The following is a 20,103-nucleotide window of genomic DNA, read 5'->3' on the forward strand; positions in this document are numbered from 1 at the left end:
ATATGGATGGATCAAAAGACAGGGAAACAGGTCATATTGATAACAAGCAACGTATCAGTATTGTTCAGTGGCTAAAAATAAAAAACAATAATTTGATCATGCTATGAAGAGCTAGATTACAGAGAGGCATATCAAGAGCATCCTTTGCTTTTGACAGAATAGAATGAGGAAACAATTTGATAAACCAGAATGACAAATAAATTAGTAAACTTTGTTGAGTTTAGATACAGGTAATCTGATGTGATGTTAGTACATAAAGCCAACCTCCCCAGATTGTTTCACTTTGTTGGAGAATAGGATAACTGCATCACCCTTTCTAATATTCAAAAGCTGGATGGATTAAATTTGATTCCTACCTCAACACGCACAATAACATTCAGTCAGTCAGTCAACTGAGTCTGACCATAAAATTGCTAAGAAATAAGACTTGGTACAATAAAGTTAAAATATAGAGTACAAACCCCCCCCCCAAACAAGCAACAACAATTGATCCCTATTAAACATTAGATGATACTTTTTCAGAAGACACAGTAAATCTTCTATTATAAATTCTTGAAAAGAGCAAGAGCTTCCTGTTCCTCTGGAAAGTTAACATGATTCTCCATAACACCTGAGGGCAATGGAGGAGGAGGTTAAAGATGCAAAGCACAACTTTCTTTTGAGAAGGGGATAATTGGGGTGAGTCTGGAAGTAAAAGCTAAATACTGTAGCTAATAGCTTTTTCTTGAGGAGTTTGCTTCAGACTTTTGCCTAATGATAGACCAGTCTGGTGACAAAAGCACAGAATAATTATGATACAAAGCTAACTAAATCTCCTAGGAACAGGGTTAGGGAAGTTCCTCTACAAACCTTAGAAAGTTCCCAGAAGCCATTGGCAATTTCTGGGAGTTTTACTGGATGAGGACTGCATGGGTTCTTTGGATTCCCTTTAGCCTCATTACTCTTTTTGTTTCAAAAGAGTAATCAGATCGATTTTTTTTTCAGGCAAGGATCAGATACATATCCAATATTATAGTGGGGAAGGAAACATTCTACAGGTAACTAAAGAGTGCTGGGGGGAAAATTTGGCACTACAGAAAAGAACTCTCTTCTTTAAACAAATGAATGAAAACTCTGTAATTTAATGCTGGGCCTTGGGGAAGAGGGAGGTGTGAAATGGAGGAGAAAAAGCCAGGGATGTTAAGGATAAGTGCTGAGGGGATTATTCTGCCTTAAGAAAAACAATGTAAACGTGCTGATATTTTATAGTGTGCTGTGCAGAAACAGTTATAAAAACTGTCATAGAACAATCATAGGATTCTACTAGTACAGGGGTGTCCAAACTTGGCAACTTTAAGACTTGTGGACTTCAACTCCCAGAATTCCCCAGCCAGCAGAGCTGGCTGGGGAATTCTGGGAATTGAAGTCCACAAGTCTTAAAGTTGCCAAGTTTGGACACCCCTGTACTAGGAGTTATTCACAGTGAAAACAAGAGCATGGGCAACAAGAGCTATTCATTGAAGTCCAGAGTTGAGACTCCAATTTGGGCAATGGGAGCAGCACCTCCCAGTTTATTGATAACCAGAGCTGTGGGCAAAGGTAAGTTACTAGAGCCACACGTAGCAGATACAGAGAAATATTTGTGTAGTGTAGCTAAAGAGGTAAACAGATGCTTCACAAGAATGGAAATCTTTTTTGTATTATCTTAAATATAGCCTACCCCAAGGTGATCGATATCTTAGTGATGTTGGGTGAGTTTTTGCCAGGTGGGGGGGGGGGGAGATGATTGAGTAATTGGGCTCTCTAATCTTAAACTTCTGTTTCATATGTCTAACATTAGGAATTTTGATAAACAATTATTAGCTGTAGATCCATCCGAAGATGCTTCTCCATAGAATCGGCATTTTCTGTGCTGTCTCAGCCATAACAAGAAGATGATGGTAAATCTTTTCCAAAAAAGGCCATCTTGAGAAAATTGCAGGAATTGATCTAGGCACTTGCCAGGATCAAAAACTGACTTTGAGACACTCCAAAAAACTGATCTATGCTTCATTTATGGTATCCTGCAAACCGAATGACTATGATTTTCTAACCCAATATCTGAAGAAAGCATGTGGCTGTTTTCTATCTGTATAACAGAATGATTGTCTTCCTGTGCCACAGTGATTGCAAGCAGAAAAAAATATTTTGGATTTTAAACCATGCTTAACATTCAAACTTCATATGCTCAACTTCAATGTTATTGGGTGTGATCTAGCCATTGCTTTTGTAAGGTTTAGAATTGTTTTACTTTATTTTAACACTGTTCACTGTCCAGACTCATTGACGTAGGCAGCCATATGGAAGGAAGGAAGGGAAAGAAAGAAGGGAAAGGAAAGGAAGGTATTCTAAATTCAGCAAGATTCCAAAGAAACTGTAATTGATCCAAAATACAGTCAATTGCCAAAAAAGCAATTTGAATCTTGCCAAGAATAGATAATTCATTCTTGATCATTTATCATCCTGCAATAATACTTTATATTATTGAGTAGGGAGGAAACTATTGCTCTATTTTTCAGCATTTATTCTGTTTCTTAGTTCTTCATTTTTAGATACACTAGTATATTACAAATTCAAGGGACCTTTTAGTATACCTTTATATCTATCTATCCACCTATATACCTATCTATTTATAAATGAAATTCAGCTGAACTACTTAAAAGAAACTGTTTTTTTTTATCATTTTTAAGTTTCATCATAGCGTTTTCCTCTCTCCCACATAGTGTTAATATTGGTTTAGCTTGCCTTACAAGATATGATTTGAATCAGCTCATTTTGGTGAAATAATGCAAGGACACATGCCTCATCTAATCTGGCATTATTAGGCTGAAGGTACATGTGAGAAGAATAATGGTAGTGAGCAATAGAAAAGAAGAGGAAAATAAAGGAGAAAATTAGAAGGTAACTTGTGAGATGAGTAAAGGAAAAAGAAGAAGGAACCACCATTTAAAGCATACGAACTACAAAAAAAATGAAGAAGCAAAAGAAAAATCCATTCCCAATCTCTAACACAGAAGAACAGCAGCAATTTAAAGGAATGACGTTTAGGGTTTCCTGCATTCCAACTTTCAGCTTGTCTCCCACCTGTGAGATGGCTGGAGTTGAAACCTGTTTAAGAAACCTGTTTCCAAATTGGGCTGTAAGGCAGAATTAGCAGAAATGGCAAAAGCACGCCTATTTGGTCAAGGATAATAACAATAAGTATTTTTATAAAAGACAAAATCTTTTATGGATTTTTGTTGTTGTTGAAAATGGGGGAAAAGTACAATGGTCATTCTTGGATTTGCTGATTGAAAAAAGGATTGAATATGAGTCAGAAGAGATATTTACAATATAATTTTAAAGGAGAAGAGATAATAAGCTTGTTTGTAGTTCCTGCCAAAAAAAATGGGAAGTCACTTTTTCAATTATCTTTTTTCTTTTTAAAAATTATCTAACTGCATTACTTTTTACAGCTCTTCCTTTATCTTTCTTTTTTTTCTAACTTTTCTTTGTTATTTCTTGTTTATCTTTTATCTATGAAAAAGGAGAGTCCCCTTGTAGAGGAGATGAGCAAAAATATGAGACAGAAACCATGGACAAAAGTTGTTTTACAACCAGTAAGGAATACAGATAGACATACACAGTAATCTAGCATCATTGTGTCATGCAGAGTACATAGAAAAGTATGGATGTCAGACAAGTTCATTGTATTCCAAGAATTTGATCCTGCATCTCACTTTGAATAGTGACAATTGTAAATACACTCATGATCAATAGCATTGTGTCATGGTTTATAAAGACATAATATTTGTGGATCAAAAGTCATTCAATTGTGTAATAAAGGTTACAACCCCAGGAGGATATACTGTATGTTATGAAAGAACAGTTGTGGCGAGTATACAAAAAAGACAATGCAACAATGAAGGGAACTGCAGCTGCATACATTGAGTGCTACCAACTAAGCAGCCAAGCAATGGCAGAGTCACACTTGATATCTGTGCATAGGAAGCACACAGAAGAATACATTTTCCCCATAACAGAAAAGCAAGCACTGATTGCTTTCCTTTCTGTGGACAACTGATTTCATAACTGGGGGGGGGGGGGATGAACAGATGTACAGTGTCTTCTTCCTGTCACATGGACTGGAATTTGAAACTTAGCAGGATTCTTGTCAATTTTATCCACTCAAAAATGTTCCAGTTTCTGTTCTTCTGCTAAACCTATCTTGGGGGGAAAATAGGGAGGCTTTTAATAACTTAGGTTAGGAGAGAAAACCTGGCAGAATGATTATCGATTCATCCAATTAATTTTTTTTAAAGGAATCCCTAGCATTATATCATTACCGAACCTGGTTTTCAAAATATGGTCCAGTTTGGCTGGCAAACTCAATGCAAAGCAGCAGGACAAACCAAGTGACACGACAGCATCTGTGTAGGTTGGAATGAAGTCCATTAGGTGGATCAGCAGATGGTCTACACTGAAGATGATGCCATTTCCAAGTAGTAGGCAGCCCATCCGGAAGCAGAAGCAGAATATGTGGCGCATCCTTATACATGATCCAGTTCAGTACTTACTTGTTCAGGGCAGTCCAAATGACAAAGTGTATGCAGAAGCTCCCTGGCTGTCAGCGTTCCAAATACCATGCATGAAATCAATCAGAGACCAAGGCAGAATCATCCTTAAAGTTCCAATTTAATCATACAGGCATGTTGGCAACGTACTGTGGAATTTCAAATCTGATTCTCTTCCTGGAATTCCACCCAGTTGAAAGTTCATGATCTTATCCCCACACCTCATAATGATAATCCATCACATGTTCCAATCATCATCTTCCACGCTGGCATCTACACCCCTCTGCTTCCGGTCAGGTGTCGAGGTGCGGAGACAAAAGATGACCTTGAGCTTCTAGAAAGAATGACAACAAAACATTCCACAATCCTCCTCCTTTCTATTCCCCCCTCCCAACTACTGCACTAATGAAACAGCATAAGAAATTAATAGAAAGTGTGGTAGGCCAAAGATCCTAAAAGAAACATAACTATAGGCCTGACACTGGTATCTTTCCTAGTATTTGAAGGACATGAAGTAGCTGATCTTGAAAAGTGTATTTTGTGTATTTTGTATTTTATTAGTTTGTCAAACATTTACAAGATAGGAAGCATAAATATAAACATGGATATGAACAAAAGAAATGAATACAAATAAATGGTTATAGTAGCACAGGGACAGTAGGCACTCTGGTGCACTTATGCACACCTCCTTTACGGACCTCTTAGGAATGGGGTGAGGTCCACGGTAGACAGTTTAAGGTTGAAGCTGTGAGGGTTAGAGGATGTAACAACGGAGTCAGGTAGAGCATTCCAGGAATTGACCACTCTGTTTCTGAAGTTTTATTTTCTGCAATCAAGTTTGGAATGGTTTGTATCCATTGTTTGCCCATGTATTATTGAAGTTGAAGTTGAAGAAGTCATTGACAGGTAAGACGTTGTGGCAGACAATATGCGACAGATTACTAGAGCAATGTGCCTTTAGAATACAATGTACGGAACTGAAATGGAATAGATAAACTGACTGCCTCAATGGGCAAAACTGGTGGAATAGATTCCTGTCTTGCAAAGCTCATGTTCACAGATTAGATTTGAGGATCCTGGAGAAAACTGCCAAGGTTCAAGCAGACATTGTAGGAGCGAAGCCTAATTAATTGAGGCAAACACTAAACTTTATTTTTATGACCCTGTAGTCCCTTAACTTGGGATGACTGTATGTAGCTGTGCGTTTTTTCTTTGAGGCCTTGAACAGAAACAACTACTACTACCTAGGATTGAAATCTCAACCTTCAAAGTGGGAAGCAAGCCTCGTCATCACTAGGCTGCCATGCCACTAATTGAGGCAAACACTAATGGATAAAAATGTAATAAGTGACATTGTTTAATTTATTTTATATTCTACCTTGCTAAACATTTTCATGGACTGCTGTCTGGGGAAAAGAAATGCCCCATGGAACATGTTTTTGCAGTAGTATTTTTTCATCAATTAAAAAAAAAAACATCAGTTTTAGTCTAATTTGACTTTTCTTCTGTTGAAACTATTCTATTATCTGTCTATCTTTAACTTTTAGTATGAGTAACTTAAAATTAAATAGTTTCATAAATAGTGAAAGAGTATGGAAATAGATTGCCATATTTCAAACGGAAAGATAGATTTCTAACGATGTATGCTTTAAATGTATCTTTCCAACCTCACCTGTTCAGCATTGCCCAGGAAATCTAGCTCTGCTGAGTTAATGCTACCAGATTGTATTAACTGCTTGCTTTTTGTTTTTAAATTAAATGGCCCACTTTTGAAGCTGTAGGGGAGTTTTAATGCTAATGGGAATATATTTGCAATTGCTATCGCCTGGTTTTGCCACCTAGCTGGTTTTATGACTGGTTTTGTTTTGTTTTAAGCTAGCTTGCATGCTATCCAGTGGGCAGTTTCACATTTTTTATTCCAATTTATAGCCCATTCTATCCCTTGGGCTCCAGTTGATTAGGAATCATATTAGCAAACAAAGAGAAAAAAATGTTACCTTTAAGGCAAACAATTAATAGACCTAGCCAAAAAAAAAAGAGGTCAAACAAAACAAATCAGAAAACATTTAATCATGCTATTTATAAATAGACTATCCTAGAATTTAAGAAGCTGTCCTTTTACACTCACTCTTCTTTGTACCTGTTATTTGCTATTTTTCTCCTGTACACAGCAGTGAATTCTCACTCACATCTTGGGAAAAAGGATGGGAGTAGTTCAATTTCTAATCTAGGCTAGGGAATGTAAAAATAATAATTCTATTCAAATTTAACAAATCAGAATGACCTGCATGCTCCTATTTGAATTGCATATGAGTTAGCAAACCTGCTAAAAATCATAATTAATCATACATTCTTCTTATGTCTACCTTGGGCATAGTTTAGTTTAACTCATGGTTAATAAATAAGTCATAATGTAGAAGCTGTCAAAACTTACCTTCTTTTTAAACATTTTTTGGTTGGCATTGGCTATAGTTTACTAACTTCTGGCTTGGTTTTTCACTTGTGTGAATGATTTAGCCTCTTGTCAAGTACAATTGACTTGTATATGAAACTAAACGTATGACCTGCCAAATTTGCATAGCTTAGGGCTAAACTAGATATGACTTTAAATGAATGCCTTTAACACTCACATTGTTGCAAATAGGGTTGGGATGAAAACTGGAGCACCATTAACACATTTATTTCTTCTCTGAAACCTAATTGGTGCTGACGGGCATTTTATCCTAATGCTACCTTTGAGAAGTGATTGTCTTCAAGGCCACAGCAGGGAAAGGAGCAACTTCATATTTCCCACGTTCTATTTATTATTATCTGCTGTCTATTTTCTTCCTCTATGCTGTTCTCTAAATGCGCTATTCTCCCAATAGATGCTTCATTCTAAAGGGAAAAACCCAGTTAATGTCTTATCTAGATTAACTATAAATTGAAAGGTTAAAACACATCAATTGGTACTTGGGAATTCTGGGAATTGAAGTTCACAGATCTTAAAGTTGCCAGATTATATTTGCAGTCTTTTCCAATTGAATGATGTCATGAATGGCTACTTTTTATCATGGCTTTATACCCCTAATCGATATAGCTTGTGGTGCCATCTGAGATTCCGTCCTTCCACCATTATGATTTTTTTTTCATTCTGGGACAACTCTGAATCTATTGTAATTCATTCATTAAAAAAAAGAAAAAAGAAAATTGCACATACAATTCAGTATTCTAGGATGGGAGCTAAAAGCTCAATGTTGCAATGGTTCCAGTTTCGTATGGGAAGCAGTGGGGATGGAGTTTTTCTGTGGCCCTTAACTAGGGAAGATTTTCATGCCTTTTCTCTTTCTGTGGCCTGAGATATCTGTTACATGATGATTGTCCAATCTGCAGCTCTTGTCTCCCAAGGTCATTTCCATACCACCCCCATACATGCATACTGTACCTCTCCCTTGAAACATGTCTGAAGATTCAGAAAGTCCACTTAGTCTAAAATAGTGTGGCTAGATTGATATCAGGACTGATTATAGTGAACACAGTTTTCTGCTTCTGAAAACAATTCCATGACTCATTTTTATATTTCCAAAAGCAAGTTCAAGGTGCTGATATTTATCTTTACAGTCTTACAATATTTATGATCTGAACATTTGAAATAAAACTTTGTTATGGCAATGCAAGCCATTCAAAAAGTTGGCTTGTGAAATGCCTTGTGAAATCTACTGTTCAGATCTTCAAAGCAGGTGGATCATGTTGAAGCCTTCTTTTTATGTTCTTGAGTACTGTATATAGAGAATCAGGAAATGGCCTACAACAGTGATGGCGAACCTATGGCACGCGTGCCACAAGTGGCACGCAGAGCCATTTGTCAGGGCACGCGAGTGACCTCCGGGTTGCTTGGAGGGTCGTTTTAAGCGTTCCGAAGGCTTCAGGGACTGTCCAGAGGCTTCCCTGATGCCTTCGGAGCACTTAAAACGACCCTCCGAGCAAACCGGAAGTCACTGAAGCCTCCGGAGGGCCTCGGGGGGGGAGGCTCTTTTCGCCCTCCCCAGGCTCCTATAAAGCCTCTGGAGCCTGGGGAGGGCGAAAAAAGCATGTAAAAATGGGGGGGTCGCACAGTGTGCGCGCATGTGCACTGGAGGTCACGCGTTGCATTATGGGTGCGGCACGCCCGCACACGACCTTCCTGCGCTCCCCCCACTTGTGGCACGCGAGCCAAAAAAGGTTCGCCATCGCTGGCCTACAACATACACACAAATTTAGAAAAATTGAGAAAGAGCCTTGAAGAGATGCCTCAAGACTATAAACAATGGGTTCAGAGGGAAATTTCTAAACCGTTGTCTGTTCTGTTGAGCACACTTTTAATATGCAAATTCCTGGATATGTTGGGATGACAATATAACTGCTGTAATCCTGGTTTGCATGACCAAATCTGATTGGGCACTTCAGGGGTTTAAAGTTTCAGTTCTACCAGAGACCACTGTATTAGGGAAAGTAAGGTTAATCTGTACCTCAAAATAAGATTTTATAAAACCTTTTGTTTCATGATCTATAACTTGATGAAACATGCCCATTTTTTTTATTAGTTGACTGAGGGCAGGAGAGTTAAATTGGATATTCCTGTGTAATAATCCATTGGAAAGGTAGACACTTTGTCTATTGAATAATTCCCAGGAATACTTTCCCCCCCCCAAAAAAATACTTTTTCATTTCATTTTCAAGCAGCTGTAATGAAAATGTGTCCTGGCTAATGGGCCCGTTTTCCTTTTCACATTGAAATTCAAGTCACCATTTCACTTTTTCCTTTTTCTTTGGCAGTAAAGGCTTGAAACATATTTAACTCTACCCTTGTTAAAGGATAGCATAGATTGGGTTTGAGTTCTGTTCAGAACAGTATAAATAATTCAGAGTGTCCCAAAACTCTGTGCAGCTCCATTAGTTCATGAATCAACAGAAATGTGAATATCTTTCGCTCTAACTGCCTGGTATATTTGCTGGTTCCCTCTTCTCTCCTCTTGCCAATTTACTTCTGAAGCTAATTACTAAAACTAGGCTTGCTACTCCTCAGGGATGAAAACTGCTGTTGTCACTCTGTCTTGGCTCCATTGGCTTTATACACTTGGAACACACTTAAATCCTTGTGGAATGTGGCAGGATAAAAATGCACTATATCGAACAGATGCCTCCACACAGTGAGCCATGTCTCATTTGCTCTATTATTCCTACTTCTCCACAACCTATTTTGTTCCACTGCATCATTTCAAAAGTTGAAAAACCCAAAGCACTGGGTTTAGGATGAGTGATGTGCAGATTGGTCTAATAGTTTTAGATTTAGATAGATTTGAATAGATTTAAATCTATTCAAGATTTTTTATTTATTTATTTGGAAAAATGATGTTGCTGCCTACTCGCTCACAGCAACTCAGGGCAGAAAACAAGAAATTAAAAACACAATATAAAATAAATAAATAAATAAAAATAAAATAATCCCTCACCACCACCACACCACCTACTCATACCAGCCATTTAATGGGCTCTTTCCTGTTCTGGGTTCTCCAGGCCCATTGACAGAATCAGATCTTCAGGGCATTCCAAAAGAGTGTCTAAGTGAAGGCCAGTTTAATTTCCAGAGGTCTGATGCTCCAGAGGGAGGGAGCCACCACGGAGAAGGCCCTTCTTCTGGGTCCTGCTAGATACAGTGTTCCCCATCCAGCCCCCAACAGCCTCCAGGCACTGTGAGAGGATGGTCACATCATTACTTAACTCACCATAGGCTGAGATATACAGCTGAGTATCATCAGCATATTGATAATGTCTCAGTCCATGGTGATGGATGATCTCATCCAATAGCTTCATGCAAATGTTCAATAAGAGCAGAGAGAGTACTGACCTTGCGGGACCCTGCAAAGCAGTGGGTGATGGGTGGATCTCTTGTCTCCTATGGTATTAACACAGACTGAGAGTGGCCATAGAGGAAGGAAGTGACCCAGGATAGCACAAAGCCCCCCCTCCAGGGCCGGATTTAGATGAAAAGAGTCACTAGGCTATTCCACTTATGGGGCCCTTTCACCTCCCATTTTTAAGTTTGTAAATTACATGAGAGATAATAAAATGCATCATTACTGTCATATATATCAATATATTAAATGAAACATGTTGTAATTGGTACTAACCTTTATAAAAAATGTGGCACGGATAATAAATAAAAATAAAAGGCCCCTCTTGATCTTGAGGCCCTAGGCTGAAGCCTAGTTAGCCTATAGGAAAATCCGGCCCTGCCCCCCTCCCAATCCCCAAAGTTGCTCCAGAAGGATTGATAGCATCGAACGCTGTTGAGAGACCAAGCAAAATTGGCCTGCTCTTGCATGTTGCAATTGCTTATGTAATTATCCCAATTTATATACGCTTCCCATATACACCTTGGTGAGTACTTTTCTTAATTTACTTCTTTTTTCCAAACATATTTAGGAAAATTGTGCTATATTGTAGAAGATTCTGTTTGGGCAAGTCACATTATTTGGCTTGCGCAAAGAACAAGGGAATATTTTATATTTATATTTATGGTTAGAGAAATGGGCATTTTCCTAATCCACGTCATTTTCATAGGGATCTCATTCTCTTATTTGCTTCTCACCCTTTTCTTTATTAGTCTGCAATTATTTTGAGAACTCCTTTGGAAATGTATGTATTTAAAATGTGTTCAATTATTTTTAAATTCCACTGTTGTCTGTTAAAAAAAAACATTGTAAAAATTATTAATGAGCAAAGAATTTTCCATAGTACTTGAGGTGCAGAACAATTTTTTGAAGGATAACATTTTGGTCTGGGATATTTAGATTATTGCATTTTTCATCAGTATTGGTAAAAATTGCTCTATAAAAGTTTACTGCTTATGTTAATATGTGTTCATTCATCACTTTTGTTGTTGCTGTTGTTGGTTGTTGTTTTTTCCTCCTTAGGGATTTATGGATATTGACCTGGGGAAATTCAAAGAAAGTGGAGCAAATGTGACTGGATTCCAACTGGTGAATTACACAGACACCATCCCAGCCAGGATCATGCAACAGTGGAAAAACAATGATGCAAGGGAACAACCTCGGGTGGACTGGAAGAGGCCAAAGGCAAGTGGTACTGAAAACCATTTGTTTGAGGAGGTGTTAATGCCATTTTCTTGTTCCTTGTGTCAGACTAGGCGGTTTAGGGCCCTTTTTTTCCCATAGCAAATTACAGCGGAATTGGCTTCAGTTAAGTTATAGGCAACACTGTTTTCTTTTGCTAAACTAGAAAGGACTTTCGAAATGAAGAATCCTCATTTTGAAGCACATAAATACGCATACACAAACATGAATCAGCGTGTTAATGTGGTAGTAAGGTTTAACTAGGAACAGGTTTAAGCAGGTCCTTCCTTAGAAATAGAAACCAGCTGGGTGCTTTTGGGCCAGTCGCTGTCCCTTGGAGTTAAACTGGTACTAGACCAACATTGTAGATTATGGTCTCTAACCTTCACCGGAGATGCTTTCACTCTAAACTGGACTCACTTGAACAGACAATAATACACATAGAACATAAACATACACAACCAGTGGTTGGTCATGCAGTCAGCCAGATTTTTAATATTATTATTTATTGTTGTTGTTGACTGGGTTTGATATTTTTATCCACCAAAGGACCTGGGATAGGCAGATGTTAATGTTTGCCAGTGTTAAAAGTATAGTCACAAGATGTAAGCTGTTCCAAGTAAAGCTGCCTTTTGCAATTGATTGATGCCAATGGTGTTCAATTGGTGTTCCATACATTTTTATGTTTCACCCAAGGGACCTATCACTATTTATTAATATAATTATTTATATTATATTATAATATATATTTATATTATTTGTGTTTATATTGTGTCTTTATGTAGAATAGGTATTTCAGTCCATAGGACCTCAATGTATGCAAATGAAATTAATAAATTACTTGTTTATTATTAAACTTACTGTACGTTCCCCTCCTCTCACCAAAGGCAACAACAAACAGTTGTTTGATCAAGCAGTACAACAAAATGCAAAAGGATATAGCAATGAGTTCCTCCTTAATAATGGCTTAACATTGCATGAGCATTAGCATGTCCGTAACTATCCCCGCTTAGTTTCTCCAGATATGCTTAACTTACAGACTATTCAGACAGAATGCCCATATACTGTTTGGGATACCATACTCTTGGGGAATTCTGACAGTCAAAGTGCAACACATCTATGGGAAATTAAGGAAAATTATCTGCAACTGTTTCCCTAACATTCAGTGTTAGTGCTCAGAGAGAGAGAATATATCCTAGTTCTTTTTGGGTTGTTCGGAAGCAATATTGCATGTAAGTAAGATTTCAGTCTTTAAGTAACTTACATGTATTAATTAGCATTAGGATAACTAAAGGAAGTTTTATGCCTTGTTCTTCTGTTTAGGGGACTCTATAACAAATTATTTAGTTAGTGGGGTGCTGAATGATTGCTTTGCACTGAATTGAATAAATATATGGTGCTATGGAATCTTTTAAACAAATAATTTTTAAACCAGAGTTCATCCTCAGAACTTTGTGTAAATGTGATAGAAAGATACATACCCTGTTGCTTACCTTCTCATAGATCCTTCATTGTGAAAAACTAAGTTCTTTTTCTCACCTTACTGCGACAATGTTTTAAGGATTGGTAAGTTGTATAGTAGACTGAATATCGTAGGGAAAGAGGGAGAGGGAGGGAGGGAAATTTTCTGGAGCTTTCATATTAAGGCAAACTGTTTTTGTTTTGTTTTAACCTACACAGCCAGAAACTCACTTTATCATGATGCAAATCTTGAACAGTTAAAAACAGAGTCCAAGGCTTTAACTTCTTATGTATAATTTTCTAAAGCCTGCAGCAGCAAATCCTACAAATATTATAATGTATTGGATCATGATTTATCCTGTAGCCGCTTAAATTATACCTACTGAAATCAAGTTGTCATTATTATTCTGAATATCTTGTATTTTCATCAAACTAAAATGACTCTCAAGGTAGAACAGATTAATTAAAACTCGGCTGAAAGCAAAATTAGCATAATAAGTAGGTTGTGCTTTGGAGTGTACAGGAGTGCAAACTACTTAAAGCAGCTGCAGCTTTTCCCAGAAAATTATAATTTTCACCAATATTATTAGGCATAAAAATGTACCTACAGAAGAACATGCACGTCACCATTCATCTACATCTAGCAAAATTCTATATGACTTTTCATGGCTTGTCAATTCCAGCCAAATTGGTATTTTAACTCAGATTTCAAGAGACTGCATGATATAGTGGCTAAGGTGGTGGATTTTGAGCTGGGAGGATCTAATCTTCTAGACATAGAAGTCAGCTGGATGGCCTTGGGCCAGGGATTCCCTCTCAGCCCAAATCAGTGTCAGGCTCCTGTGATAAACTGGTTGAAAATTAAAACTCCTTCTTGTCTGGTGCAATGACAGCTTGGCTTTGAAAATTGCAGCAAACCATGCAAAATAAGTGGTTCCTACAAGTGCTAGGATAAATGCTATGAATAGCAATCGCAACTTCAGTTCAAAAACCTACAAAATAATGCTGCTCTTTATTTTTGAAGCACCCAGTATTACTTAACATAATTATTTTTCTGACACATTAAGTCGACATTGATATTAACCAAACAGAGTTTGGGGTGGCTGAATCCTGGAAATTGAAGATTTCTTGGTTCCTGTTTTGGGAGAAGGAACAAGCATTTCCCAAATCAAGCCTAATAGCCAACATGCATATTTTAATCTATTTTCTAGTACACATCTGCTCTTACGTATGATGGGGTTCGGGTAATGGCAGAAGCCTTTCAGAGTCTCAGAAAACAACGGATCGATATTTCCCGTCGTGGGAATGCTGGGGATTGCCTGGCAAATCCAGCTGTTCCTTGGGGACAAGGGATTGACATCCAGAGAGCTCTACAACAGGTTAGAAAATAAAACAAAATTTAACCTTGGGCAGATTATAACATTGTTAGAATATATGAATTGCTATTCATTATTCATTATTTCATGGACTGTAATTCTGTATCATGTTATATTATAAACAAGGATGATCACTGAATATTTATACTGAAATTGAATTTCTAAAGTAGTCTTGAAAAATCACATTTTATTTAAGAAAAGAAATCTGACTGTGAACATTTGGGGAGGGGGTGCATTTTCCTTCTAGGTATGGATCCTGAATTCATCAAGCTTGAATTAAAATGTTCCAGCAACCTAAAATAGGATTATAGTAGATAATTCATTATCCTTTATATCTTTTATAAGATATAATGCTGGCTGTGTCAAAGATGCTGACATAATATTACACAATTCTTCCTCGATTATACTCTATCAGATTGATGATGAGCAGCATGTTTGAATGCTTCTTGTAGATCAAAGCTAGGTTGTTAGAAATAAGTTACATCAACTGCCTTGCCCCTTAATTTACTATTTTCCATTGTACAAGAAAAAAATCCCTATTAATATTTTGCATTGAAACAGAGTCTGTATATTATGCAATGTATGCAATGCATACAGTACTAGTATTAAGAGAAATCCACGCAGTACTAGTATTAAGAGAAATGAGAGTTTAGAATGGGAAAACATATAAAAGTCACTTTATTAGAGGCATTTAAAATATCAGTGTTAAAATGTTCAGATTCTGAAAAACCTTGTGAGAAAAGAAATGTCTATGGGTAGAACTCCATAGCTAGGTTGTTCTTCATGGCAGTGGGCCAACAATTTCTGGACAGCAGGAATGGGTGACATTGTCACCTCCCTGCCAGCCTACTGCAAATACAATCTTTCCTTGTGTTTTGTTGTTTTTAATTTGAATGTAATTTTTTCTTAGTTGGGACTCCATTTATTAACCAAAACATTACGTGACTGCCCACTAAGCAACAGCAGCTCCCGCAGTCCCAGTTGCATTTGTTGTATAGATCAAAAAATTAAGTTAAATATCACATGTCCATGATTTGTGATCTCCTGCCAGCTTCCCGATTTAATTTGTTTGTTGTAAACGAGATGGAAAGGTCACAAATGGTAATCATGGAACACTGCAACTATCAAAAATATGCAACAGTTGCAAATAGTGATCACATGATTGCCAGGATGCAGTGATGATCTTAAGTGCAAGGATTGGTTGTAAATCACGTTTAAGCACTATTGTAACTTTGAATAGTTGCTAAACAAATGACTGTAAAGTCAGGAGTAAGTGTAGTTTATAAATCCCTTATCGTTTAGATGATGGGAATGATGATTTTGTTAGTAAGATAACTAGTTAGAGCAAGAGATAAAGCAGTTTAGGTAGTTTGTGTGTGAGAAAGAGGGTGAAGACAGCTCCTCATAATAGTTCCCAGAGTATATGTTTTATATGGTGCAAGTAGTCTGCTTTAGTTTGGCAAGATATCTGTCTTTAGGTGAGGAACCATAAAGGCATCTGCTTAGAAGAATCCCGATGTGTCTTTCCTGGGTTTTGGAATCTGACAAAAAGTCTGAGCTGGAAAGTTGACATTACCTGCACACAAATGAGGTTGTGTCCTCAGTACAGACGACTTGAAAAGAAAACACCTGAAGAAAAATCTTGATACGTATTGATCCATAAATATATCATTTGATCTGATTTAAGAGGTTTGGAAAAGAGATACGAAAATTTTGTAACAATTGTCATCCTTTACCACCTCCTCTTCTTTTTATAGGTGCGCTTTGAAGGACTCACAGGAACTGTCCAGTTTAACGAGAAAGGACATCGAACTAATTACACCCTTCATGTTATTGAAATGAAACATGATGGGATCAGAAAGGTAAAGCTGGTTAGCTCGGGAATGGAACTTGTTTCTGAATGGAACTTGTTTCTGAAAACATTGATGCCTCTTGGGTCATGAGCTAAAACATTTGTGTAAATAAGGCATAAAATGGATTTATCTCTGGCACTTATTTTTGTAGTATAGGATTTGAAACCTTTTTCTCATGAATTTCTGTAGGAATAAATTTGGGATCTCTTCAACTTTTAGAAAGCATAATATGCAGATTCTTCACAGACTGGTTTCTATTCCTCTCTAACACTTCCTGAAATCACGTATGATGAAGTATCAGGAAATTTAGTTGAGAGAAAAAACTGCTTTGTGAAGAGTCAAATCAAATCAAATTTTATTATTGCAACATACTTTATGAAGGGTGCTTCTGTAAGCAAATAAGTTTTCCCTGAGATTAAATAAAGTTGAAAAAAATGTCTGAGCCTCTATCAACATTTTTAAAAAGTAAATAATCCCTCCCCAACTTCATCCACTATTCTGGTAATATCACTATTAGGAAAAGATTCTGGAATGAAAAACCAAACAATAGAACAGGATGGATTTTAAGACTTTAAAGCTCATCTTTATTGCTTTTTTAAATTGATAATTACATCCTATTTATTCTTGTGGTATATTTTAATTCTGTAAATCCAAAATTCATCTGTCAATATTATTTTAATATTTAATATGAATTTAAATACAACATTTTCTCTCAGAGCATTTTAAAAAGTAAATGTACTAATCTGTTAAGAACTGTGACTCCACATCCAGAAAATTGAAATATGATAACTTCTAACTAAAACATTAGTCAAAAAATGCAAATCAGAACTTTTCATACAGGTATTAGCAATAGATTAATTCCCAGATGATTTCCTATTGCCAGTAAAACTCATCTAATCTCTGAATTAAAAAGATACAGAGTCATGAAAGTTTAACATTTTAAGGACAATTTGTGCATGCTGATACGCAAAAGGAGACGGTGAAAAATAGGAATATCAGATTTATCTCAAAAATATTAATATAAAAGATTCATATATGCTTTCATTAATCTAATGATATGCACCTAAATACATATGCAAAGTACTTATGTCTTACACTTTTCCTTTGTCTTCAATATGTCTGGACAAAATCAATAATGCCGCAAATTTTGAAATGTAAATAAATTTCAGTATTTGAAAAATAGTGGATTTATTTTGTACAACGTTTACCACAAGGTTTTCTCACAAATAGGGTGTAGAACATTGAGTTTTGCCAAAGATGTACAATATTCTGTTGATTATTTCTAGATTGGATATTGGAATGAAGATGAAAAATTTGTTCCAACCATCACAGATCAGCCAGGTGCAAATGAAACAACAACTCTGCAGAACAGGACCTATATTGTCACAACTATTCTTGTAAGTATTCTGATGCTGAGACCTTTATCTCAGTAAATTCCATTCTAATTTTGTGTTTTCTTTCATTTAGAATTGTGTACAATTTCAGAAGCAAAATATTTAAAGCAAAAGCAGTTTAAGACTTGCCACATAGTTGACATTATCAAGCTTTATATGATGGTAATGAAACTGAATAGTTCACCAGATATCAATTCAGTACAGTGTTTCTCAACCTTGGCAGCTTAAAGATGTGTGGACTTCAGTTCTTAGAATTCCCTAGCCAGTGTGGAAGTCAAAGTGATTTACTGTTTAAGAGGTTGGACTAGAATTGTGGAATCCTAGATTCGAGTCCAACTTTTCAAGGAAAATTACTTGATGGCTTTGAATCCAATTTCTCTCTCTTGACACTTCCCTTGATATCTGTGGGAATAATGAGAAAGCTTCCCCATCAAACTCCTGAGACAAAAAGCAGCTATAGAGCTAATAAATAAACAGATTGCAATAATAAACTGCTTAAAATAATAGACACTGTAAAAACTGCATCTTTTCTTACCATTATGTGTTTCATTACCATGTTTGATATCTTTATTTTTTTCTTTTCTTTTTACTGTGTTACTCTCTTATTTTTAATGAGGAGAACTAACCCTGAGAAGACACTACAGCTTTGACATGGAGAAATAAAAGTATAGTTTTTATATCTAAAAAGTTCCTAAACTTAGAGAACAAATTTAACTTGTAATAATAAATTCCCCAATTCAACATTTTCAAGAAGCCGGATAAACATCTGACAGAACAGAAGTAAAATGAAATTTAGTCAGCCTTAAAAGCTTGGAAAAAAAGCTTGATCATCTATCATGCTATTATTCTGTAATTATCTGGGATTCCTCGTAAACATTTCATAAACAGATGTTTTATACATGATTGGCTAGAAATTCAACTATATGCAAATATTCACATATTTGAGTAATACGACATTTGGATAAGATGGCTATGGATATTTCTCACAGCAGCTGTTGCGATTCCTGAAGCTGAAAAAAATATATGATGTGATTAAAGCTGGACCTCGAACATCTGTTTCAGTTAGATTTGGAGGTTAACATATAAATTAGGTTATTATTTTCTGAAAAAGTTCCATGACTTCCCTGAATGACATTTTATATCTACAAACATGTCAGGTATTTATATTTTAGGGTAAAAATAAGAAATGCCACTTTTCAGAGATTTTCCATGTAGAAACACGTTAAAACTGCTTTTCAATTTCTCCATTAATTGTATAATCCAGAGTATGCCTGAAAATATTTTTCCTTCAATGCTAGGAGATAAATTTGTCCTCCATCTTTTATATGCTGATGATGCAATTATTCTTTTTATAAGTTTAAGGTGTAATCTCCAAGTGCTTAATATTAAGATATATTAAGAAAACCTGGCCATCTACTCTAAAACAAAAGGAGTTTGTTTAATAAAAAGGCATGCAAATTATCATAAATAAATGATTAAAAATATCTGTAGACTTCAAATATCTAAAAGTTAGTTTTCATTTATAATTATAAGAAGCAAGTTAAAGATATCTTGGGCTGGTGGTAATCAGGGCGTAAAGACTCCATTTCTGTTGCCCAATCAATATCTTGCTATAGCCATGTATTCGTCATATAATTCAAAAAATTATACCATAGGCATTCAAAAATAATAAACTGTTTGTGCTAGTTTTGTTGTATTTGGGTCTTTTCCCACGGAGGATTGAGATTGTCTTGGCCGAGGTCCCACTCGCTATCTTCAGGCTGGTGCCTTTGGCTTCCTGCTTGTGCGAGCAAAGCGTGATCATATAAATATATAAATAGAAAATACAGCAAATATTATAGTTTGAATCCTAAACAGTTCAATTAACTAAATTGTTTTGAATCCAAAATAGTTCAATTAACTAAAGGTGTTACTCATTACAAAAACATACAGACAATAACTATGCACTAAGTAAAGATGACCACAAGTACTAATATTAATCAAAAGGTATGCATAATGTATTATTCAAAATTGGGAAAATTCCAAACTTCCATCTTTGATTGATAGTTGCATTTTTTCAAAGGTATCTTCAGAATTGAAGCACCTTACCTCATAGAAATTTATAGAACAGCATACTGAGTTTTTGAAAATGTTTTCCAGATAAGGATCCATGCAAAAAAGAAAATATTGAGAATTCTGTTCACTTTCTAGCCTAAAAGTTTAATTTTAATAATTCCCATCTACCAAAGAACAGAGAAGCTTCTTTATATATCTTACTTGTATTTAGTGTTACAGTTTGAGAAATGTTGTTTGGAGTAAGTATATCTAAATAATTGATAAATTCAGTACCTATATAAAAATGGTAATCACTTAAT

The 20,103-nt window shown here is 36.1% G+C and overlaps 1 protein-coding gene across 3 annotated transcripts in view; it reads left to right on the plus strand.

Annotated features, from left to right (window-relative positions):
• Positions 1-20,103, plus strand: part of GRIA1 (glutamate ionotropic receptor AMPA type subunit 1) — a 264,406-nt gene that overhangs the window by 171,788 nt on the left and 72,515 nt on the right. For all 3 annotated transcript variants that reach the window (XM_081934955.1, XM_081934954.1, XM_081934956.1), the window contains exons 6-9: positions 11,507-11,668; positions 14,338-14,505; positions 16,260-16,364; positions 17,642-17,752. In XM_081934955.1, the coding sequence (XP_081791081.1) occupies positions 11,507-11,668; positions 14,338-14,505; positions 16,260-16,364; positions 17,642-17,752 (546 nt within the window). The remainder of the gene's footprint in view (positions 1-11,506; positions 11,669-14,337; positions 14,506-16,259; positions 16,365-17,641; positions 17,753-20,103) is intronic.

Source organism: Natrix helvetica (assembly GCF_964273705.1).
Source record: "Natrix helvetica genome assembly, chromosome: 1".
NCBI lineage: Eukaryota > Metazoa > Chordata > Lepidosauria > Squamata > Natricidae > Natrix > Natrix helvetica.